Genomic DNA, 27,640 nt, shown 5'->3' on the forward strand with positions numbered 1-27,640 from the left:
CTTGAAGTTCACATGAATACCGGTTAGAATGATGATGACGTTTTCACTTGCAAGTGAATCAGTCAAAAATTATGTTTAATCGCTTATTTCAACAAAATTAAAGGAAATTGGTTGCTAAAAGCAAATTTTTATTTCATTATTCCAATTTGATTAATGATTGATCTAAAAAAAATCATACTTTATTTTTTTTATATATATCGTAGCTAGTGCCCCTTTAATGACAATTTTTCACAATTTGTTCATCATATTTGCTAACTTTAAAAAATCTTCTCCTCTGAAACTACTGAATGGATTTGGATGAAACTTAGCATGATAGTTCCTTAGATTATCCTGCACAAAGTGTGTGCTTCGATTTTTGATCCGTCAAAAAACATGGCCGCCCTTACTTTAAATAGAACATAGGGGTCAAATGCAGTTTTTGGCTTATATCTCAAAAACGAAAGCATTTAGAGCAATCTGACATGGGGTAAACATGTTCATTAGGTCAAGATCTATCAGCCCTGAAATTTTCAGACGAATCAAACAAACCATTGTTGGGTTGCTGCCACTTAATTGGTAATTTTAAGGAAATTTTGCAGTTTTTGGTCATTATCTTGAATATCATTATAGATAAAGATAAACTGTAAACAGCAAAAATGATCAGCAAAGTAAGATCTACAAATAAGTTAAATATGACCAAAATTGTCAATTGACCCCTTAAGGGGTAAATGTCCTTTAATGACAATTTTTCACAATTTGTTCATCATATTTGCTAACTTTAAAAAATCTTCTACTCTAAAACTACTCAACCAAATTCAACCAAACTTCATTTGAATGATCAGTAGGGTGTATAAAATAAAGTTTGTGTTTTATTTTCTATTTCGTCAAAAAACATGGCCGAAAGGCATTGTTTACCAGGTGAGCGATTGAGGCTCTTGAGAGCCTCTTGGTTTTATTTTCATTTATTGTCTAAAAGAAATGCACTACGAAATAACTGTGTACTCGGACCTATTGCGCAATAGCAAGAAATCTTCAATTGCACGGTATTGTGCAATAGCAAGAAGTTTTCAATTGCACAGTATTGGTCCGAGTACACAGTTATCGTCCTTTGATTTTTGTTGTCCACGAATATATTCCTTAGTGTGGACAGTGTGTTACTTGCCAATTTTTGTTATATCCCTTCCAAATTTATTTCTCCATGTTTTATTCCTCATATAGCAAGTAGGGGGGTGAAATGGCACTGTAAAAAAATTTGGGTCATAAATATTAATGTAAAGTAGTGATTAGGTCCAGCTGAAAAAGGTAAAAAATTAGCACTTCGGAAGCTGTCAAAAGATTTCAAGACCCCCTTAACATAAAATTGTCCATATTTTGAGTTAGAGCTGATGAAGTTTTCTATAATTTTGATATAATTTGTCCCAAAAGTAGTACAATACACTGTAAAAATATTATTGAGAAAGCGCAGTTGGGATTTTTTTTATTTTCATTTATTGTCTAAAAGAAATGCACTACGAAATAACTGTGTACTCGGACCTATTGTGCAATAGCAAGAAATCTTCAATTGCACAATATTGTGCAATGACAAGTATTTTCAATTGCACAGTATTGCGCAATGGCAAAAAATATCCAATTGCACAATATTATGCAATAGCAAGAAATACCAACTGATAAATTAAAACAATCTTTACCATTCAGTGATAACAAGCACTTTTTTTAAATTTATGTATTTAAATGAGTAGTTATTGTTAGGGGCCATTAGAAATTTGAATTGAGATCAGTTTTGGAAAAAGGGAAAGGGGGATGTGAAAAAAAAAATTGGGGGGGGGGGTTAAATTTTTCTCATTTCAGATTTCATAAATAAAAAGAAAATTTCTTCAAACATTTTTTTGAGAGGATTAATATTCAACAGGATAGTTAATTGCTCAAAGGCCAAAAAAATATTTTAAGTTCATTAGACCACATTCATTCTGTGTGAGAAACCTATTCTGTGTCAACTATTTAATCACAATCCAAATTTAGAGCTTAATCCAGCTTGAATGTTGTGTCCATACTTGCCCCAACCGTTCAGGGTTCAACCTCTGCGGTCGTATTAAGCTGCACCCTGCGGAGCATCTGGTTCTGTCTCTGCTTCCTTTTGTCCGTACGTTCGTTCTACCGTCTGTCTGTCCCACTTCAGGTTAAAGTTTTTGGTTAAGGTAGTTTTTTATGAAGTTGAAGTCCAATCAACTTGAAACTTAGTACACATGTTCCCTATGATATGATAATTCCAAATTAGAGTTTTGACCCCAATGTGCAGTCGAATAAACATAGAAAATGAAAGTGCGAGTGGGGCATCCATGTACTTGTTGTTGTTATATATTATATTAATATTTGTATATAACATGTACAGTTACATGTTTATATAATTTTCATCCATTTGTTTATCATTCTATTCTAATATTCTAATAATAGTGCAGTGCAAGTGCATGGTGGACACTCTTCTGTAATAATTCGAATGTTCTAATAGATTGAATTTGAGTACTAGGCATTCATATTTTCCTGCGAAACGTTCTTAGATATTCTTTCACATGCGTTAACTCAAATTTTCGGTATTTTTGATTTGTTATTGATATATTATATACATATTTCTCACGACAAAACATTTTCATATCATTTATCTATGTTAATAAAAATTATTTTCATGAAATTGACATATATAATAATAATATAACAAGCGATAAGGAATGTTATTTTGCGTTATGTTAACAGTCAAAGACGACAGTCACGTGAGTAGAAATGTCTGTGGCAACAATACACCGCCGGATGTAAAAACAAACATAACTTAAATTGTGTCTCTGATTTTTATCTTAAATAAAAATGTATTTGTAGGAATAATCCTATGTAGAAATTTATATTGGAAATTATACAAATATTTTTCAATGTTAGTATGCAGTTCATCCTTCCATTTTGAAAAATGACAATAACTTGAGGTTAAAGTATATGAATCTCTTCGAAATTAAAGCACAAGGTTCCATACCAAAATAGGACGGATGGTATTGATTTGGGGGGTTATTGTTTTAGTTGTTTAGAAATTAAGGGCCATAAAGGGGCCGAAAATTTGTCGCTTTTTCCACAGGGTTCTATACCTCAAAAGGAATGTCGGGATTGATTTTTGGGGTCATGGACAAACTGCTTAGGAATTAGGGGCCAAAAAGGGGCAGAAGAACAAACTTGGATTTTCTTGTTTTTGGACAATAGTTTGAGTATAAGTCTATGGGTCACAATGAAATTATACCACAAGGTTCCATACCATAAAAGGAATGTCATTTTTCATGAAACTGAAGGCAAAATTAATTCTTCCTTTCTAGACATGCTAGATGTCTTGTATAACAATTAATAAATTATTCTTTTTTGTCATCATCTCCAGAGTTCTAAGTCTAATATTTTTAAAGAGTTTTGTACATTTTTTATCAATCTTTTTTATACATCTTAGAGTCAAGAAAATTTTGACAAATTATATTTTGACAAATTTATAATTTGTCATATTTTAGAAATGAATTTAAAACAGCAATGATTTTTTGCAGTACTAAAAAGGTGACAAAACCCCGCATTCATAATACAGTAGAAATCAATCTTGTCTCTAATACTACCCACACACATTTGAATCACCTCCCTTTTGATTGCATAAAAGACTTTAAATTAGTTTGTATATGAATTGTTAATTATACAGAAAATAAGTGTAGGTTGATGTTAATGTCCGACAACACAATCAGCTGACTTTTGAATTCACAATGACCATGCTATTTCTAATTGAATATTAAAAAATACCAATATCTTATAACTTAAATTTCGGTCGGTAGTTTTCTCCGGGCACTCCGGCTTCTTCAACCAATAAAAACTGGCCGGCACGAAATAGCCCAAAAGCGGTGCTTAAAAGTGGCGTTAAAACACCAGAAATCAAATCAAAATTATAACTTAAATTCAGCTTCGCCCTTGCAAATTTATGTATAACCACCTTTAAATATATTCTTTTAGGGTTACGAAGATATTGGGCTGAATTCAGAGGAAAGTTTGTTCGGAATGTTTGTTCCATCGGAAACAAGTCATAACTATGTTGTAAATTGATCTCCTTTATATTTTTTTCAAATGAAGCACCATAGAATGTGCAATTGATTTGTTGTCTTCTGGAAATGTAATGTGTTTACAGCTTTCCTGCCTGTGGTTATTTTAACCATGTCACAATTCAACAGAAATTAGGCAATTTCACAGTTAATTTTATTTTCTGTCAATAATTGTGCAGTATTGGCAGCATCTGTTGACAGTGCCAGCTTTCCATTGATTTGCATTTCAGAACACATTTTTGCCGAATCATACAAAGTACTGATGAACACTGTCTGAATATTGTCAATATAAAGTAAAACACCACTCAGCTGCTACTGGTCCTACTAATTGTAAGATACTTGTTACAAAAGTCTTCTTTGTTGTTAACAGATGAAAGTAATATACATATTTGTCTGTATTTCAGGGTAAGACTCCATACGATCTAGCAGCAGAAGAAGAACAGGGGCAGTATGAAGAAGTGATGGAATACTTACAGGTACACATGCTTTAGAATACAAATGCTTACACTCAGAATAAATCGATATAAACGATTTACAAAATGTAGAGAGATAAAAAACTAAATACCTTAAAAAGGGAAGACACACAAAACCATCTTAGGTGCAACAGAAGGGTAACCTTAGAAATTTTACATCTAATAGTCAAAATTTCTCCTTACCGCAGTAAAATCATGAAAGTACACTAGAATTTTTTTTATGATATTTGAGATATCTCTGGGTCTGGTAGTCATCAAACAGGGGCTATTAACACTGCAGTGAAAATGTAACAACATACTGATGCTAAGCCTCTTTTTTAATGACTTTCCTTTTTAGATTGATCCTATATACATGATATAGAAATAGAATATAAATTAATTGGTCCACCCCCCAAAAGTTTAAATTGTATAAAAAAGAATTTTATTAAAAGCAGCTTAAGCTTTTCATAAATAAGTTCTTACAATGTTTGATAGAAAGGGGACAAAAGGAAGCTGAAAGGAACTGATACATTTTTTTAAGTCGGATTCTTTTGCAGCTTTTAGAATAATAAAAAAAAAAACTTTGTGAGGCCTTCATAAAACAACAAGATACCATTTTCCATGTGTCAAAGTTATGTTTCTGATCTGCCGTCATCAGGTAAGCCAGGCACTACAACTTCTGAAAGCTTAAACAATTGAGTGAATGAAAATCAATAGGACCCGTAAAGAACAGCCAAGCTCATCTTTACAAATAAAAGGGTGAATAACCTTAATCTTTAAAATAAATCGGTGCCTTGCCTTCTTCATTTGTTCTTGAAAATTATTCTGTATAAACCAAGTAAATATCTTTTTTGTTGAAAAATGTTTTACAAGGAACAGAATCAAGAATAAAGTAAATGTACTTAACATTTTAATAGTACTTAAGTTTTATGACGTCAATTTCTATTGTTTGATAGTATTTTCTGTTCACACCACACATTATATATTGATACTTAATAGCCCATTACTAAAAGTTAAAAACCTAAAACTATAAAATGTGTGAAAGTATGGAGATTAAAAAAGGTTTGAATTGCCAGGGAAAAAATCCTGATAACTTTGCCTGATGGAGTTGCCACCTTAAGATTTACTTTATCTTCTTAAATAGATAAAAGGAAACCTGAGCATAGGTTATTCACATTGGGAACATAATAATTGGAACCCGTATATTTATTAAAAAAATTAAATACAACACTTCCATGACTTCATAAATTTCATGGATTGCAAGCAATGTTTATACGCTTGATGGAACGTATGGTATACAAATGTCCGGTGTCGGTCCGTCTGTCCGTCCGTTCGTTCGTTCGTCCGTCTGTCCTGCTTCAGGTTAAAGTTTTTGGTCAAGGTAGTTTATGATGAAACTGAAGTCCAATCAATTTGAAACTTAGTACACATGTTCCTTATGCTATGATCTTTCTTAATTTAGAGCCAAATTATACTTTTGACCCCAATTTCACGGTCCACTGAACATAGAAAATAAAAGTGGGAGGTTCAGGTTAAAGTTTTTGGTCAAGGTAGTTTTTGATGAAGTTGATGTTCAATCAACTTGAAACGTAGTACACATGTTCTCTATGGTATGATCTTTCTTATTCAAATGCTAAATTACATTTTTTACCCAATTTCACGATATATTGAACATGGAAAATGATAGTGCGAGTGGGGCATCCGTGTACTTTGGACACATTCTTGTTTTATCTTAATTTAAGATATTGATTTGATATTTGGTATATAGTTGTACCATGACAAGTTACAGATCAATTTAGGAGTTTATTCTGGTCTGATGATTTTGTGTAGAGTTTTGGTCCTTGGACTTAGAAAATTTACGCAAATAATCAGTTTTTCAAACAAAAAATGTATTCCCCATTTTTATTCTCAATTTTATTATGCTTGAAGATATTGATTTGATATTTGGTTTATAGTTTAACCATGACTTGTTACAGATTAAGATTCATTTTTTTTTCAATAGTACTGAAAGTGGTGTTAAACACCAACAATCCATCCTTACAACCACGATATAGACAATAGAACTGAAAGTGGTGTTAAACACCAACAATCTATCCTTACCACCATGATATAGACAATAGTACTGAAAGTGGTGTTAAACACCAACAATCAATCCTTACCACCACAATATAGACAATAGTACTGAAAGTGGTGTTAAACACCAACAATCAATCCTTACCACCACAATATAGACAATAGTACTGAAAGTGGTGTTAAACACCAACAATCTATCCTTACCACCATGATATAGACAATACTACTGAAAGTGGTGTTAAACACCAACAATCAATCCTTACCACCACGATATAGACAATAGTACTGAAAGTTATGTTAAACACCAACAATCTATCCTTACCACCATGATATAGACAATACTACTGAAAGTGGTGTTAAACACCAACAATCCTTCCTTACCACCACGATATAGACAATAGTACTGAAAGTGGTGTTAAACACCAACAATCTATCCTTACCACCATGATATAGACAATAGTACTGAAAGTGGTGTTAAACACCAACAATCTATCCTTACCACCATGATATAGACAATACTACTGAAAGTGGTGTTAAACACCAACAATCCATCCTTACCACCACGATATAGACAATAGTACTGAAAGTGGTGTTAAACACCAACAATCCATCCTTACCACCACAATATAGACAATAGTACTAAAAGTGGTGTTAAACACCAACAATCAATCCTCACCACCACGATATAGACAATAGTACTGAAAGTGGTGTTAAACACCAACAATCTATCCTTACCATCACAATATAGACAATAGTACTGAAAGTGGTGTTAAACACCAACAATTCATCCTTACCACCACAATATAGACAATAGTACTGAAAGTGGTGTTAAACACCAACAATCAATCCTTACCACCACAATATAGACAATAGTACTGAAAGTGGTGTTAAACACCAACAATCTATCCCTACCACCACGATATAGACAATACTGAAAGTGGTGTCAAACATCAACAATCAATCCTTACCACCACAATATAGACAAAAGTACTGAAAGTGGTGTTAAACACCAACAATCTATCCTTACCACCATGATATAGACAATACTACTGAAAGTGGTGTTAAACACCAACAATCAATCCTTACCACCACGATATAGACAATAGTACTGAAAGTGATGTTAAACACCAACAATCTATCCTTACCACCATGATATAGACAATACTACTGAAAGTGGTGTTAAACACCAACAATCCTTCCTTACCACCACGATATAGACAATAGTACTGAAAGTGGTGTTAAACACCAACAATCTATCCTTACCACCATGATATAGACAATAGTACTGAAAGTGGTGTTAAACACCAACAATCTATCCTTACCACCATGATATAGACAATACTACTGAAAGTGGTGTTAAACACCAACAATCCATCCTTACCACCACGATATAGACAATAGTACTGAAAGTGGTGTTAAACACCAACAATCCATCCATACCACCACAATATAGACAATAGTACTGAAAGTGGTGTTAAACACCAACAATCCATCCTTACCACCACAATATAGACAATAGTACTGAAAGTGGTGTTAAACACCAACAATCTATCCCTACCACCACGATAAAGACAATAGTACTGAAAGTGGTGTTAAACACCAACAATCCATCCTTACCACCACGATATAGACAATAGTACTAAAAGTGGTGTAAAACATCAACAATCAATCCTTACCACCACGATATAGAATATAGTACTGAAAGTGGTGTTAAACACCAACAATCCATCCTTACCTCCACGATATAGACAATAGTACTGAAAGTGGTGTTAAATATCAACAATCAATCCTTACCTCCAAGATAAAGACAATAGTACTAAAAGTGGTGTAAAACATCAACAATCAATCCTTACCACCAAGATATAAACAATAGTACTGAAAGTGATGTTAAACACCAACAATCTATCCTTACCACCATGATATAGACAATACTACTGAAAGTGGTGTTAAACACCAACAATCCTTCCTTACCACCACGATATAGACAATAGTACTGAAAGTGGTGTTAAACACCAACAATCCTTCCTTACCACCACGATATAGACAAAAGTACTGAAAGTGATGTTAAACACCAACAATCTATCCTTACCACCATGATATAGACAATACTACTGAAAGTGGTGTTAAACATCAACAATCCTTCCTTACCACCACGATATAGACAATAGTACTGAAAGTGGTGTTAAACACCAACAATCTATCCTTACCACCATGATAGAGACAATAGTACTGAAAGTGGTGTTAAACACCAACAATCTATCCTTACCACCATGATATAGACAATACTACTGAAAGTGGTGTTAAACACCAACAATCCATCCTTACCACCACGATATAGACAATAGTACTGAAAGTGGTGTTCAACACCAACAATCCATCCTTACCACCACAATATAGACAATAGTACTGAAAGTGGTGTTAAACACCAACAATCAATCCTTACCACCACAATATAGACAATAGTACTGAAAGTGGTGTTAAACACCAACAATCTATCCCTACCACCACAATATAGACAATAGTACTGAAAGTGGTGTTAAACACCAACAATCTATCCTTACCACCATGATATAGACAATACTACTAAAAGTGGTGTAAAACATCAACAATCAATCCTTACCACCAAGATATAAACAATAGTACTGAAAGTGATGTTAAACACCAACAATCTATCCTTACCACCATGATATAGACAATACTACTGAAAGTGGTGTTAAACACCAACAATCCTTCCTTACCACCACGATATAGACAATAGTACTGAAAGTGGTGTTAAACACCAACAATCCTTCCTTACCACCACGATATAGACAAAAGTACTGAAAGTGATGTTAAACACCAACAATCTATCCTTACCACCATGATATAGACAATACTACTGAAAGTGGTGTTAAACATCAACAATCCTTCCTTACCACCACGATATAGACAATAGTACTGAAAGTGGTGTTAAACACCAACAATCTATCCTTACCACCATGATATAGACAATAGTACTGAAAGTGGTGTTAAACACCAACAATCTATCCTTACCACCATGATATAGACAATACTACTGAAAGTGGTGTTAAACACCAACAATCCATCCTTACCACCACGATATAGACAATAGTACTGAAAGTGGTGTTCAACACCAACAATCCATCCTTACCACCACAATATAGACAATAGTACTGAAAGTGGTGTTAAACACCAACAATCAATCCTTACCACCACAATATAGACAATAGTACTGAAAGTGGTGTTAAACACCAACAATCTATCCCTACCACCACGATATAGACAATAGTACTGAAAGTGGTGTTAAACACCAACAATCCATCCTTACCACCACGATATAGACAATATTACTAAAAGTGGTGTAAAACATCAACAATCAATCCTTACCACCACGATATAGACTATAGTACTGAAAGTGGTGTTAAACACCAACAATCCATCCTTACCTCCACGATATAGACAATAGTACTGAAAGTGGTGTTAAATATCAACAATCAATCCTTACCTCCAAGATATAGACAATAGTACTAAAAGTGGTGTAAAACATCAACAATCAATCCTGACCACCACGATAAAGACTATAGTACTGAAAGTGGTGTTAAACACCAACAATCCATCCTTACCACCACAATATAGACAAAAGTACTGAAAGTGGTGTTAAACATCAACAATCAATCCTTACCACCACGATATAGACAATAGTACTGAAAGTGGTGTAAAACATCAACAATCAATCCTTACCACCAAGATATTGACAATAGTACTTAAAGTGGTGTTAAACACCAACAATCCTTCCTTACCACCACGATAAAGACAATAATACTGAAAGTGGTGTTAAACACCAACAATCCATCCTTACCATCACGATATAGACAATAGTACTGAAAGTGGTGTTAAACACCAACAATCTATCCTTACCACCACGATATAGACAATAGTACTGAAAGTGGTGTTAAACACCAACAATCCTTCCTTACCACCACGATAAAGACAATAGTACTGAAAGTGGTGTTAAACATCAACAATCAATCCTTACCTCCACGATATAGACAATAGTACTGAAAGTGGTGTTAAACACCAACAATCCTTCCTTACCACCACGATAAAGACAATAGTACTGAAAGTGGTGTTAAACATCAACAATCAATCCTTACCTCCACGATATAGACAATAGTACTGAAAGTGGTGTTAAACACCAACAATCAATCTTTACCACCAAGATATAGACAATAGTACTGAAAGTGGTGTTAAACAACAACAATCAATCCTTACCACCACGATATAGACAATAGTACTGAAAGTGGTGTAAAACATCAACAATCAATCCTTACCACCACGATATAGACTATATTGCTGAAAGTGGTGTTAAACACCAATAATCCATCCTTACCTCCATGATATAGACAATAGTACTGAAAGTGGTGTTAAACATCAACAATCAATCCTTACCACCACGATATAGACAATAGTACTGAAAGTGGTGTTAAACACCAACAATCCATCCTTACCACCACGATATAGACAATAGTACTGAAAGTGGTGTTAAACACCAACAATTCATTCTTACCTCCACGCTATAGACAATAGTAATGAAAGTGGTGTTAAACACCAACAATTAATACTTACCACCACGATATAGACAATAGTACTGAAAGTCTTGTTAAACACCAACAATCAATCCTCACCACCACGATATAGACAATAGTACTGAAAGTGGTGTTAAACACCAACAATCAATCCTCACCACCACGATATAGACAATAGTACTGACAGTGGTGTTAAACACCAACAATCAATCCTCACCACCACGATATAGACAATAGTACTGAAAGTGGTGTTAAACATCAACAATCAATCCTTACCACCACGATATAGACAATAGTACTGAAAGTGGTGTTAAACACCAACAATCCATCCTTACCACCACGATATAGACAATAGTACTGAAAGTGGTGTTAAACACCAACAATTCATTCTTACCTCCACGCTATAGACAATAGTAATGAAAGTGGTGTTAAACACCAACAATTAATACTTACCACCACGATATAGACAATAGTACTGAAAGTGGTGTTAAACACCAACAATCAATCCTCACCACCACGATATAGACAATAGTACTGAAAGTGGTGTTAAACACCAACAATCAATCCTCACCACCACGATATAGACAATAGTACTGAAAGTGGTGTTAAACACCAACAATCAATCCTCACCACCACAATATAGACAAAAGTACTGAAAGTGGTGTTAAACACCAACAATCAATCCTCACCACCGCGATATAGACAATAGTACTGAAACCAAACAACCTGTACACTTTAAGCTATATGTCTCTATTGCTTTTAGGCCACACATTTTCCTGAAAATATTGAAATTTGTTCAATATATATAATATAATGTGTAACATCGTTATTATGTATTATTGATGAGGGTTGATATTTTTGAAATGTAATAGTCCTACAAGTGACATGAGCCAAGATATATTTACAGTGTATATTCCTCATTTTTCAGACTGTCATGTCAGAGAAATCTTCTGGTGTTACTGCTGAACTAGGGATAGAAGGTATTTTTTTTTAACTTTATATCATTACTATATATATAGTCGCTGGGCCTCCAAACTGTTGTATATTGTTTTTTTTGTTGTTGCTAAAACCTATATTTTCACACAAACTGGCTTGATGGTAAAATCTCTGGTGTGCAAAAATATCATACAGTTGAACCAATCAAAACATTGGAAATAAGATTAATAACTATAATAGATAACAAACCATGGAGCTATACCTTTAGCACTGTTGAAATCAATAATTTTGTCTCACATGCGACTAAAGTTTTAGAGTGTGAGATATATTAAGGATCACACTCCAATCATGGCATTGCTCAGTGATGAAGGTTAAGTGTTCGATGTCAAGTCAGTATCTCAGTATCTCAGATGCTATAAAAAGTAGGTCAACTATATTTAATGTATAAAATGATTGTAAGTTGAACATGTCTGTCAGGCAGTTTTCAACTGACCTTGACCTCATTTTCATGGTTCATTGGTCAATGTTAAGTTTGTGTGTTTTGTCTGTTTATTAGATCCTGTAACCAAAAAGTCAACTATATTTTGTGTATGAGATGATTGTTAGAGGTACAAGTCTGTCTGACAGGATTCATATGATCTTGACCTCATATTTATGGTTCTTTTATCGATTTTTTCTCATTCTAAGGTCTGTTTCCGGGTACTATAAGCATTAAGTCATCTATATTTGGTACAATATTTTCAAAATAAGGTATGGTGTGCATGTTTGTCTGGCAGAGTTCATGTAAACTTTTCATGTCAGGGAGTTTTGTGCCCATTTATATATGATGTGTGCTTTTCTCATCGTTGAATGCCATGCAGTGACCTATCATTTATTTTTTACACGACCGCAAAAATTGAAAATTTTTGGTCGTATATTGGTATCACGTTGGCGGTGTCGTCGTTGTCCGAAGACATTTGGTTTTCGCACTCTAACTTCAGTAAAAGTAAATAGAAACCAGTGAAATTAAACATAAGGTTTATGACCATAAAAGGAAGGTTTAAATTGATTTTGGGTGTTTTAATCCAAACAGTTTAGGAATTAGGGGCCAAAAACAGGTCCCAAATAAGCATTTTTCTTGGTTTTTACACAATAACTTTAGTAGAAGTTAATAGAAATCTACAAAATTTTAACAAGGTTTGTGACCACAAATGGGAGGTTTGGATTGATTGTGGGAGTTTTGGTCCCAACGAATTAGGTGCCAAGAGGTACCTAAATTTAACTTTGGTTGATTTCATCAAAAAATAAATTATTGGGGTTCTTTGATATGCCAAATCTTACCTGTATTCAGATTCTTAATTTTTGGTCCTGTTTTCAAATTGGTCTACATTAAGGTCCGACAAAGGGTCCAAAATTAAACTTAGCTTGATTTTAACAAAAATTGAATTCTTGGGGTTCATTGATATGCTGAATCTAAATTTGTACTAAAATTTTTGATTATGGGCCCAATTTTCAAGTTGGTCCAAATCTGGGTCCAAAATTATTATATCAAGTATTGTGCAATAGCAAGAAATTTTCAATTGCACAGTATTGCGCATTAGCAAGAAATCTTCAATTGCACAGTATTGTGCAATAGCAAGAAATTTTCAATTGCACAGTATTGTGCAATAGCAAGAAATCTTCAATTGCACTATTGTGCAAGAACAAGAAATCTTCAATTGCACAGTATTGCGCAATAGCAAGAAATATCTTAATTGCACAACATTGCGCAATAGTAAGAAATTTTCAATTGCACAGTTTTGCGCAATAGCAAGAAATATTCAATTGCACAATATTGTTCCGTTTTCAAATTGTTCTACATTAAGGTCCAAAGGGTCAATAATTAAACTTTGTTTGATTTCAACCAAAATTGAATATATAGGATTCTTCAATATGTTATCAAATTGGTTCACATTGAGGTCTAAAGGGTCCAAACTTCATCTAGTATCTAGTTTAAATAAATGAGTCCGATGACCCTGCATGCCAACCAACAATATGGATGACGTGACTAAAAATAGAATGCAAGTTTTGTTTATAATCTTGAAAACCACTACATGTATAGAGAAAATCTGACAGGGGCAGAAATGATTAAAAAGTTGAAATTAACCTTATGTCAATTGACATTAAAAATTTTGAAAGGGGTTCCATGGATTGCTGCTGTAAGTGTAAAAGTGTAATGATACAGAATTTTAATTTAATTTTCTTTAGATGCTATTTTTTGGTCTTAGAGATTAGCTTCTGTAAAAGTTTCAAAACAAATTAGGTTTGTTAATTTGTCATGTCATATTTATTTTGTCTGTAAAGGTTAACTGTAAGATAATTAAGTCCATCTATCAGAAAAATACTGAAAATGAAAAAAATACTTTTACAAAAGTTTGCTTCAAATATTATCTCTTAATCTTAAAAAAGTTTCTGCCAAAATTTCATGAAATTTCATTAAGGTTTGAAAAAGTAATTGATGTGTAACGAACTTAATCCCCCAACTGTATCTACTTGTTACCCATAAAAATAAAATTCAATTTTTAGTAAAAAAAAAACCGGAAAAACAAATTAAAATATTTTAAATATTTTGCTCTGGATACTGTTTTTTTTTACCATAACAAACTTCAATCGAAATTTCAAAAAAATCATGAAGGTTTGACAAGTTATTGATGACTGAAATAATGTCAGACTGAGCCTGAATGTTAACTGTAAACAAAAAATCCATTAATCAGTAAAATAGAGAGGGATAAAAATCTAAATTTTGCACTGTATACTGTATTTTGTTCAGAAACATGCTTCTGTCCAAATTACATAAAATTCCATGACATGAAGTCATCGAAGTCTCTGACATAAATGTTTACGCTGACGATAGAATCTAGGATCACTATTTCTCTCTTTCGCGACATAAATGTGGCAGGCTCTACAAAAATGGGAGACACAATTTTATAGAAATTTAAGTTATTGCCCTTTAATGACAAATTTACAATATTTTATCATTGTTAGCTCACCTGGCCTGAAGGGCCAAGTGAGCTTTTCTCATCACTTGGCGTCCGTTGTCCGTCGTCGATGCTGTCGTCATTAACTTTTTACATTTTGAACTTCTTCTGGAGAACCACTTAATTGAATCAAACCAAACATGGCATGAATGTTCCTTATGAGGTGCTGACCAAGTGCTGTTACTTTATAGGTGATCCATAATACAAGATGGCCGCCAACTGGGGACTTCGTTTAACATAGGACATTATGAACAATCCATACACATGTCTTCTTTAAGAGAACTACTTAATGTAATGAAACCAAACATGGCATTAATATTCCTTATGAGGTGCTGACCAAGTGTTGTTACTTTGAATCCGATCCATCATCCCAGACGGCCGCCAGGGGGACTTAGTTAAACATAGGACCCTATGGAAAATGCATACAAATGTCTTCTTTTAGAGAATCACTAAATGGAATGCAATAAAACATGGCATGAATGTTTCTTATGAGGTGCTGTCCAAGTGTTGTACCTTTTAAAACATTTTCTTAATAATTATCTTTCTTTTCCAATACAAAAAAAAAATACTAAAATTTTATATTTAAAATATAAACATAAATTCAAATATAAAGACACAAACTATTCCGGGTGCGGGAATTTCTCGCTTTATTGAAGACCTGTTGGTGATTTTCTGCTGTTGTCTGTTCTATGGTCGGGTTGTTGTCTCTTTGACACATTCCCCATTTCCATTCTCAATTTTACCAACACATAGCTACAGTCAGTTTCATAAAAGGGTTGATTATTTTTTATATTCCATTTGAATTGACAGTTGTTTGAAATTAACCCTCCATTTCATTGCAGAAAGGTGTTTTTGAGATGTATTCATGTATCTTGGGTGTTTCAAAGCAATACAAAAAAATATTTGGTGTTCTATAAAATATTTTGGCAATTTTAGGGGAGTCATGGCTACTATAGTTGTAAACAGGAAAAAAGGGGGAGATAATTTGAATGGTTAACTTCTGTTGATGTTTACTTTCTTATATGCACTGAAAAGTTATGTTGTATTGTTACTATAGTACAGGACAGGATAAAATTTTACTTATGTCAAGTATTTCTTTATCTATAACATAGATAAATTCTGCACATATTTTTTTAAAATACCAATTAAACAAAGATTGATAGGTGGGAAAACAATTTTATGTTAGATTTTCACTGATTTACAGGACAGGATAAAACTTTACTCAGGCCAAGTATTTCTTTATTAAGAGCCTGTCCACGAGAAAACCATGCAAAATAGTCCGGAATCAATATTTGCCAATCTTTATGAAATCTTGTTTGTAGGTTAACCTTATCATAACTACTGTAAAAAATTAGGTTTGAAATTATTAAATCAAATATATCTACCAAATAAATATTGGAAATTAGAACTGTTATGTCCTGATAAATACTATAGTATATGAATATTGGATTAAGATAGGAAAGATATTTTGATAATTAAATTTATCTAAAACCCTTGAATTTCTCAATTTTGATGTTAAAAAAATAATATTGTGTTTATTATTTTTCTCTTTAATTATTTTCTATATATACCAGTAACTTTTAGATAAAATTGAGGAGTTTGTTAACAAGTAAATAGTATATTCTGCCTGAAATTCTTCTTTTTTTTTTCGTTAAAATTTTAGATTTTTTGACATGCTCAAAATGTCATTAAAACTTATTTGCAAAGCAAAAGCTTACAGATTCTGAAGATATCAACCTTATGAAACATAAAAAGCACAACAGAAACAAAATTCAGGTGTTATCTTGCAAATTATTAACTTTTGAAAACAGTAAGCAGCATCAACCTCTCTGTACCAATAATTTTTCAAAAGTTGGCATGATGCCAATTCATAACATTTGAAGGTAAAATCCGTTTTATGCAGTTGAAAACATGTTTAACTTGCATTCTGTCAAAGAAAATTACTAAATTTGCTATAAAAATGACAAAAAAAACAATTACAAAGATGGCCATTTTTTCATAAGAAAATGCTTGTGCCAATGCTTGGATGTGTTCTAAAAATAGAATTGCTTATTTCTAGAAATAGAATCAAATATTTGCACTTTTGATGGTGTACACAGAGTCCCTACATGATAGCCTTCCAGATACATGTCACATGACATTATATTTCGAAACTAGCTTCCGGACGATTTTTGGCATATTGCATGGTTTTCTCATAGACAAGCTCTTAAAAACAAAGCCAAATCCTCACAATTTAAAAAAAAACAATTAAAGAGAGACGTAATAGAGGGAAAACAATGGTGGTATTATACCTCCTCAACTTTTCTTATAGTAGCCATATTTTTTTATTAAAGAACTAAGTTTGCTATTTTATATATAAAAAAAAACCACCAACATATAACAATTGTTTAGCTAGGGGCATTACTTAAACAAGTAATTTTCAAAATTACTTATACAAATTATGTTGAAAACGAGGTTGTTTCAAATATTACTTCTATATCATGAATAAGGAAATTCTGTTAAAATTATTTTCATAGTTTTCAATTCATACTGGTTTTACTAGCTTTAACAAATTTTCACATACATCTGGTTATTTTCCCCATGCAATATAAAACCATTGAGTCCTCCTGGAACACTAATTGCCTTTCTGATGCCACACTTCTTGGTCAAAGATTGGTCTCTTGTGGCTATTAAAATATCATTTTCCCTTAAAATCTTAGAGAAAGACATAAATAGATGGAACCTTGTGATTTACTGTAATTAAGTTGAAGTTATTTATAGTTAATAATCTTTATCAAAAACAATTACATATGTTCCTGAAATAATTGTAAGTACTAATTTCGAAAAACTACATTTAGTCCACTTTTGACATTTTAAATAACTATTTAGTTTATATAAAATAATTTTTAAAAAAACAAAAAATACCTATTAATATATGTAACTAAAAAAAAATAACTTGTTAAGTATTACCCCTGACTGTTGTTTGTGTCTTGACAACTTTTATGTAGCATATTATATAATATAAACTATATTAAAATCATATAATCTAATTATAAAATTTGAAATTTTTTTTAATATAAAAAGGGAGTGATTATTAAATATAGTAATTATATATTCAAATGACTTTTACTTCTCTTGGAGACTTGAGATTTCTTTTCAAGATTTACACAGTAAGAGAGTTACGACCCCTAACCACGGTAACGGGTCTGTAAATAGCTCCAGAGAAATTGTGTATTTAGTTTATTTAGACATTCTTACTGGTTACGAAAAGTATTCAATTAGGAACAAAAACATTCCCTTAGTGGTTTATCACCAACTTTTCGAGAATTTATCTTGAAATATCACTATTGGTGAGTAAACTATGACCAAATCTGACACTCAAGAAAAAACCAATATGGCGTCGTATGCCGAAGCCTTCAAAAACGGTCCTAAATTTGATCAATCTGATGATTCTATATCCTCAGTTAAGCCAGTATTCATTGAAGAATCTGATGTATTTGGAGATATACCAAAACCACATTTAAAAAGTTTGTATCTGACAATTGATGAAATGTACAAAGCCATAGGTGCAGTAGTACCTAGAAGATCGATCAAGGGTCTTCAAAGGATAAGAGGTCTATGGCGGATATACCTGGATACAGTAAAAGAAACAGAATGTTTGCTTTCTGACGGGCTTGAGCTTCGGGGGAAATCTATATTCATATATTCTAGAAATCCCCGCGTTCGGTTTGAAGAAAATGCTACAGATGTCAAAATACGTGTGAAAGATGAACCGCTCTCAGCGGATGATGGATAAATTTTGAGAGTGCTAGAGGGGTACAACTGCACAATTCTTAAACACTTCAGGGGAAAATTTAGATTCGAATATCAAATCACCGACTGTCAGACAGGAGATCGAATTGTCATCTGTGATGGCCCATTAGCTAAGGCAATTCCCAAATCTATACCCATTGGGGAATACAGAGCCACAGTACTTTACAAAGGGCAACAGAACGACAATATCAAGTGTAATAAATGTATGGAAACTGGTCACAAAACCAGAGACTGCCAAAATGATTGGAAATGCAGAAGCTGTGGAGAATCAGGCCACAGACAGAACGAATGTACAAGCGATTTATCCTCAAATCATGATCATGAACAAGAAAACTCTAGCGTACATGATGAAGATCAAAACGATCATGTGAAGCTTACGCAGAACCTCAGATAGAGGAAAATGAAGATCCGGAGGCTACACAATCACCAGTAGACATAGTTGAAGCAATACCAACTACATCCATTGAAACAGAGCTGCAACAATCTCAATTAATCCTAACAGGGATTGTCACTAACAATAGTGAACTGCTCGATGATATTCCCAATTTAAAAGCAGCTAGACCAAAAGTCATACCTACTCGCAGAGAAAATAACAAACCTGCAAACACAGCGAACAAATCTAATGGAATTCCAAACAAAAACTCTGAACAACAACAAATCACCAAATTCACAACAAGTCAATCTTCGTCTCAACGCCAAAATCATGATACCCCAGTGAAAGCAACAACTAGCAGTGGACTTGAAAAGTCACCAGTTACCCCTACAGAAAAACTTCATGATGGTGCTACAAATAATAGTACAAAACGATCAAGAACCACGAAAAAAAAAATTAATCTGTCTAAGTGTAATCAGCAGTCAATACTAGTGAATAGATATAGGAAGATGTGGTGTGAGTGCCAATGAGACAACTTTCCATACAAATAACAATTTAAAAAGTAAACCATTATAGGTTAAAGTACGGCCTTCAACACGGAGCCTTGGCTCACACCGAACAACAAGCTATAAAGGGCCCCAAAATTACTAGTGTAAAACCATTCAAACGGGAAAACCAACGGTCTAATCTTTATAAACAAAACGAGAAACGAGAAACACGTATATATTACATAAACAAACACTGTAATATTGTATTAAACCTATTTTATTATATATTATAAAAAAAAAATAATTAAAAAAATGCAGTTGTACATAATTATATTTGTTCTGTCAAGCCAATGTTCAGTGAGGACCAGTCAAAATCGGTCACCATCTTCTTATCCTAAAAATAAAGATAAGAAATGTTTAATCAAACACATTTTGGCAATAAAGCAAAAAATAGAAATCTTCAAGCAAACAATTTTACAATATATTTTATTTGTCAAAAATTCAATCCTAGAAATATTCAAAACCCAAAAGTTAAACTTTGTAAAAGTAAATGTGGTTATAATGAAAAATTTAAACCAACATACCACTTCTATAAATACAAATATTTTAACAAAACTGATTCTCATGCTTTGTACTTATAACAAATTTGTTTTTATTTGTTATACATGTATATGTATATGCAAGCATGTGTATATACAAATAGTTCTTTTTAAATATGTTTTGATTATGTATTTCAAATTGAAGTACATATGTGTTTATATTTATATGAGCCCAACAGACACTGAGTGTACTCAAGTTATGATGTACATGTCAATGACTGTTTGTGAAGTCACAAGGATGACCCAAATAATGACCTTTGAGGTCAAAGAAAACAACACATTTTTCTCATTTTTGAATGTAACTTGTAGTTATATGTCTTCAATAGAAATAAACTATGCTTATTTTTTACATAATAACACATGTAAAACCAGTAAAATTAAATGTGCAGGATCGACAAATCATCCTTTTTGTAGATTGAATTTAAACACAAAAAGTACAAGTACAGGTAAAAAATTAATAATGTTTGTTAAAATTATTAATAATTTTAATAAGTGTAAAACTTGTAATGATTACACAATAAATACATTCAGCTACAAATGTAAAAGAATTATAAATATATTACTCCTATTTATAATACAAAGAACAAGTCGATTAATAAATAAAAGTCCCTTTAAAAATAAAACACCTGGAAAAATGTCTATTTATAGTCTCTGTGAAGGTCACCTAAAATGTAACCTAATTATTAACACTCCAAAGGGGATTTACCTAAGTTTACTGAAGCATAATGGATGTTACAAATAAATATTAAAAATACTCACCAACTATGGTATTAAACAAACATCTTCATATCTGTACAGTAAATTGTAAAGGCTTACAACAACCTGATAAAAGAAAAAGATTGATTGAATGGTCGAAAACCCAAAAATGTGACATTCTTCTTATGCAAGAAACACACTTTACAGATAATTTGATAAACCATTTAAATACTGAATTTGAAGGCAAACTTATACTAAGTAATGGTTCTAGCAATTCAAGGGGAATTGCCATATGGCTGAAAAAAAAAACTAAACTTTAAAATTATAGATGACTATAAAGATAATGAAGGAAGGCTATTGCTTGTTAATATTGAAATAGATGACACTATTATAACAATAGCTAACATTTATGCGCCAAATAATCCAAAACGCAGAAATATTTTTTTTTAAACTGTACATGCTGTAATAGAAGAAAAATGTTTGGGTCAATTAATTCTAGGAGGAGATTTTAACGAAATTTTATCCCATATTGATTCAAAAAGCAAATCTAAGCACCAAAATAAAAAAAAACCTGCTCACAACTTAAATAAACTTATAAAAGTGATGTATGGAGAAACAGAAATCCAAACAAAATTCAATATACATGGAGTAGAAAAGATAGATCGGAGTCGACAAGAATTGATTATGTTTTAATTGCTCCTGAGGTATTCAAAAACTGTGTTTCATTTGATATAAGACCAATAGTACTACAATACACAGATCACAACTGTGTTTCCTTAAAAATAAATTTAAGTAGAGGACAAAAAGGAAGGGGATACTGGAAACTTAACAGTAGTGTACTTCAAAATGAAGACTACATTGAAATAATTAATAAGATAATAAAAAATTATAAAAACAAGGCAAAAACTAAAACTGAACTTGACATTCTGTGGGACAATTTCAAAATTGAAGTTAGAGACCAGACAATCAACTATTGTAAAATAAAAGCTAACAATAAAAAAGACCAAATCAGCCAGTTGGAAAAAATGTTACCGGAATTAAATAAAATTATAGACAAATCATCATGCAATGACAAAAACAAAAGCCATTTAGTACAGAAAGTAGAAAATATAGAAAATGAAATAGGAAAACTCCATAATGGGAAAATAAAAGGTAACCGAATAAGGGCAAGGGTAAAATGGGTTGAAGAGGGAGAAAAAAATTCAGCATATTTTCTAGGGATGGAAAAATCTAGACAGAGTAGAAAAACAATAACCCAATTATATGATGATAAGGGTCAAATTACAAGAGATCAAGACAAAATATTATAATTAGAAGCAAATTATTATAAAAATTTGTACTCTACAAAAAATCCCGAGATAGAAGAAACAAAAAAGTATTTGGAAATCTCTAAAAGAATATAAAAAATTAAATGACTCTGAAAGTAATACTTGTGAAGGGGAAATAACTGTTGATAAATGTACTGATGCAATTTTTAAAATGAAACTAAATAAAGCTCCTGGGCTTGATGGATTAAATGTTGAATTTTACAGAAAATTTTGGGAAGAATTAAAAACTTTTATAGTCGCTACTTTTAATTATTGTTATGAAAAAGGAAAGCTATCAAACACTCAGAAAGTAGGTCTAATATCCTTAATTTAAAAAAAAAAAAAATGACCCTCTTTCACTAGATAATTATAGACCTATAACTCTCTTAAATTATGATGCAAAATTACTCGCTTATGCATTAGCACAAAGATTAAAACCCCTGCTACCCAAAATTATACACACTGACCAGAAAGGATATGTAAAAAATAGGTATATTGGTTTTAATATTCGACAAATACAAGATGTAATAGATTACTCTGAGACTTTTAAAATAGATTGGGCAATCTTATTCCTTGACTTTACAAAAGCATTTGACTCGTTAGAATGGGACTTCATGTTTGAGACTTTAAAGAAATTTGGCTTTAAAAATAATTTTATTAGGTGGGTTCAGACAATGTACTCGGATATTAAAGGATGCATTATTAATAACGGGTGGGTTTCTCCTCGATTCAGTGCTTCACGTGGAATCCGACAAGGATGTCCGTTATCATCGTAACTATTTGTTCTAGCAGTAGAAGTAATGGCAATTAAGATAAGGGAAAATAAAGATTTAAAAGGACTAGAAATAAAACTAGACGGAAAAAGTAATACTCTGGAAATTTGCCAACTAGCAGATGATACTACTTTATGTCTTCAATCAAAAAAAGATGTTACTCTTGCAATTAATTTAATAGAAATATTTGGTACTTTCTCAGGCTTAAAATTGAACAAAACAAAAACTGAAGGGATATGGCTAGGCCAATTAAAACACTGTCGTGATAAATGTGAAGATATAAATTGGTGTACTACACCTATTAAAAGTCTTGGAATTTACTTTGGTCACAATAAACAAGAATGTCAAAAATTAAACTTTGAAAAACAGCTTTTAAAATGTAAAAAAATAATAACTGATTGGAGTAAAATAAATCTTACTATTATAGGAAAGATAGTCATCATCAAATCACTTGTTTTGCCAAACCTAACATATATTGCATCAAACGCTATAATTCCTAAAGAAATGTTGCAAAATTTTAAAACTTTGATATATAATTTTATATGGAAAGGCAAAAAAGACAAAATAAAAAGATCCACACTTTCAAAAGATTTTTTGGAAGGTGGACTTAAAATGACAGACATTGATGTTTACATAAAATCACTGCATATCAGCTGGATTTTAAAATTAAGTGAAGATAAAAATGATAGTTGGACAATCTTTCCAAAATTTTATTTTAACAAATTAGGGAAAAATCTTCTTGTATTCAAAATGAATTTAAAAAGTATTAAAGACATTGATAAAAATAAGTTACAAAATATGCCAGACTTTTACAAGCAACTAATTAAAGATTGGATTAGTGAAAAAGGAGGAAACACAAAATATCCCAAAAGTTTTTTGAAATTAGAAAACAAGTTTTGTGGGGAAATGATAATATTAGGTTTAACAGAAAATGTCTAAACTTTGACGATTGGATAAAAAGTGATATAATTACAATAAATGATATCATTGATGAAGAGGGTAAAATCTCTGAAACAGCCATCTTATCTAAGCTTAAATATCAACAAAATTGGATAAACCAAATATATATGTTAAAAAAGGCTATTCCAATGAATCGGAAATTAATTCTTTGTACTGAAGAATCCATCAAAACTAAAGTTAAAGTTGTTAACGACTTAAAAATTAGGTACACAACAATAACTCCATTAACGAGCACTAGAGAACTTTATAAAATGTTCAAACTAAAAGAAAATCATGAAAAACCGAACGGTTTTCTGTTGTGGGAAAAATTATTTGACAAAAATTTAAGTTACAAGTTCAAAAATAACTTTGTTTTCATTTTTCAATATCTCACTGATAACAGATTAAAAATGTTTAGATGGAAACTTATTCACTATATTCTGCCATGCAATGAACTATTAAACAAGTGGAAAATTACTGAAGACAACTTATGTAAACATTGTAAAGAAAAAGATAACTATGAACACTTTTTTGTCAACTGCTTATTTAATACAGACTTCCTAAAAATAGCAATGAAATTAATGAACTCCCTAGGTATAGACAAAAACATTATAAGTCTTGAAAATCTAGTAATAGGGTACCAAATTGAAGACTCAGCATACTTTGATATTAACTACATACTAACAATAATATCCTTTTCATTATATAAAGCATATTATGTCTCAAAAAAAGAAAACAAAAAAAAAGAAACATTTTGAAAATTTTCCAAAAAGAAATTTCAGATATTATTGAAATGAACAATTTTAATAACAAAAATAATAGTAAGACAATTCTAAAAACAAATAGATTCATTGAAGATTTAAAAAAAAATCAGAATTATATCAATTTAAATGTTTGAAACATTATTTTATAAAAAGTAAAAACATAGTAATTTGTAAACACAATTGTTAATTGTTTACAAGCCATATATGGTCATGTTTATTCACAAGTTCAATCATGCATGTTGGCATGTTTGTAAAAATGTTCAACCATGCATAAGTAACGACATGGTACATATTGTTGTTTTATTCATAAACATTATAGGGAAAAAAAAGATAAACATGTGTAATCACGATTATTTAATAATTTATTCTAGTGTAGACAAATTGTGAATTGTGCACGCTAAAATGAATGACTTACTTGTGTAATACATATACACGACGACATACAATAGATCAGTAGAAACTTAAACAAAAATTGCATACTTACCAAATTTTATAAAATAAGTTAAATCCTGTTTATATAAGAATATTTAGACACAATCAATAATGCGATAACGCACATGCTTGTTGAAACAACACTAACTATGCCCAATTTCTTTCAATGGAATACGGATCATTTGATAAAATCGATAACGGAACAGATTCCGGAAAAGTTAATGTATAAAAATAGGGAAGGAAATTATTTAACAAAGATCTGTATGTGTATTCACAATATTTATTTTAATATATAATTGTGAAATCAATTGTACTATAGATACTAATATTATGAATTAGTTATATCTTACCAAATAGTGCTTCCCTAAACTATGAGGTAAACTAACATGAGAGATACTAAGTTACAAGCTGTAAACTTAGTAAATTGTTACAGCAAATATGCAATAAAGATATTATTACGTTAAAAAAAAAAAAAAGTTTACACAGTACTGTTGAAGAATTTATAATCTATTTTATAGTTTTGTAAAGTTTCATGCAAAATATATTTGAATAGACGAGATGTTTACACAGGTGTTAATTGAGCTTCCTCTTTAATGCTCTAATTTCCTTATTATAGAAGTGGTGTAGATTTGATTGACACATTAATGGATCATGATAATTATTGTCACATAAACTGCCGAGAAGAGCCTACTTAAAAAGCTCTGAACATCCTACAAGCATGCTCGGAGCTTCCTCGTAAGAATAAATCTATGATCCTTAAGTGTGTTTAAAAAAAAGAATTCTTAGGGTATTTTAATAGCTGTCGTATCTAAACATGTATCTCGAATTTTGATTTTAGGCCCAGCTTGGGGGTCAAAATTTAACTTAAATTAAAATTTTAAAAAATTAATGTATTGGGTTCTTTTATATGCTGAATCTAATCATGTATTTAGATTTTGGACTGTGGACCCTGTTATCGAATTGGTCCATATTTAGGTCCAAAGTGTTCAAAATTAAACTTTGTTTGATTCCACCAGAAACTGAATTCTTGGGGTTCTTTGATAAACACTAAATCTAACCATGTATTTAGAGTTTGGATATTGGACCATAATAGGTAATTAAATGTCCAATTTCAAATTTTTAAATTCTTAGACCACATTCATTCTCTGTCAGAAACCTATGCTGTATCAAATATTTAATCACAATCAAAATTCAGAGATGTATTAAGCTTGAATGGTGTGTCCATACTTGTCCCCATTTGTTCATTGTTGAACCTCTTCTGTCGTATTAAACAATGCACTGCATTGTATTGCCTATTATCTTAAAAATTTATAATAGATAAGGAGAAATTTAGAGTTGCACAAATGATCAGCAAAACAAGATCTACAAATTGGTCAACAAACCCTAAATCATCAGTCGACTCCCTATTATTAGGAGTTATTGTCCTTGAATAATTTTTACCAATTTTGAATCTGATAATTGGCATCGCCACATCAGTCATAGTCTATTGAAATAGAAACTTTTGCAGAGTTTACATGCACAAACATTTGTGATCAGGTCAGTTTATGATGAACCACTAATGATAAGTTAATGATATGTGCTATGCAGTTGTATTAGCATTTGCAAGTCACATTTCAATTGAGATAATAGAGCCCTGTCCAACATCATTATAGATATAAAAATAATAAGATGTGGTATAACTGGCAATGAGTCAACTATTCACCACAGTTCATATGAAGCGGAAAAAGGCAATTAAAAGTCACTGTATGACCTTCAACAATGAGACAATTACTTTGAAACTTTTGTATAGTTTACATGTTAAAGATTGTGTTTAAATCAGTTTAAAAGAAACATCTTATGATAAGTCAATGATATTCTGTATGCAGTTGTATTAGCATTGGCATTTCTCATTTCCACAGAGGTTATAATATGATGAAAATTACATAATGTGAGACCAATCTCTGTATCAACAGTTTATACAAATTTTAGTTAGGTACATGACTTTAACTGATTTAAGAACATTTTTCACATAACTTGCGATGACATGAGCTAGGTAGGATTTATGTTCCCTCTTAATTTGAAAAAAATGTCATGTATGTTTTTCAGAGTTATCGTCTTAAGTGTTAGATTTAAGGCCTGAGACTGATTTAATGTCTTCAATATTCTGTTTTATTTTTTCACCAATTTCGATATGAATATGAAGGACAAATCTTGTGCTACTTGTATATATAGCTGTTTACTTTGTTATGATTTTTTTTCAAATTATTATAGAAAAGAAAGAATACGGGGTATCAATTGATGACACAAATCAATACACAATTGAAATAAAAAGCAAAGAAGCAACACTTTTTTTTTACACTTCAAATTCACATTGAC

At 31.6% G+C, this 27,640-nt stretch overlaps 1 protein-coding gene and 1 long non-coding RNA gene across 2 annotated transcripts in view; one reads left to right on the forward strand and one right to left on the reverse strand.

The window, feature by feature from the left end:
* Nucleotides 1-27,640, forward strand: part of LOC139497236 (uncharacterized) — a 63,605-nt gene that overhangs the window by 17,467 nt on the left and 18,498 nt on the right. The window contains exons 3-4 of the mRNA XM_071285365.1: nucleotides 4,484-4,555; nucleotides 12,119-12,170. Of these exons, the coding sequence (XP_071141466.1) occupies nucleotides 4,484-4,555; nucleotides 12,119-12,170 (124 nt within the window). The remainder of the gene's footprint in view (nucleotides 1-4,483; nucleotides 4,556-12,118; nucleotides 12,171-27,640) is intronic.
* On the reverse strand, nucleotides 20,035-25,587 carry LOC139499196 (uncharacterized). The gene is made up of 3 exons (XR_011658148.1): nucleotides 25,338-25,587; nucleotides 21,134-21,196; nucleotides 20,035-20,169 (listed from the first exon to the last, which is right to left on the reverse strand). It is a non-coding gene; the product is annotated as an uncharacterized lncRNA (long non-coding RNA).

The sequence above is a fragment of the Mytilus edulis genome, chromosome 12 (genome assembly GCF_963676685.1).
Source record: "Mytilus edulis chromosome 12, xbMytEdul2.2, whole genome shotgun sequence".
Classification (NCBI taxonomy): Eukaryota; Metazoa; Mollusca; class Bivalvia; order Mytilida; family Mytilidae; genus Mytilus; species Mytilus edulis.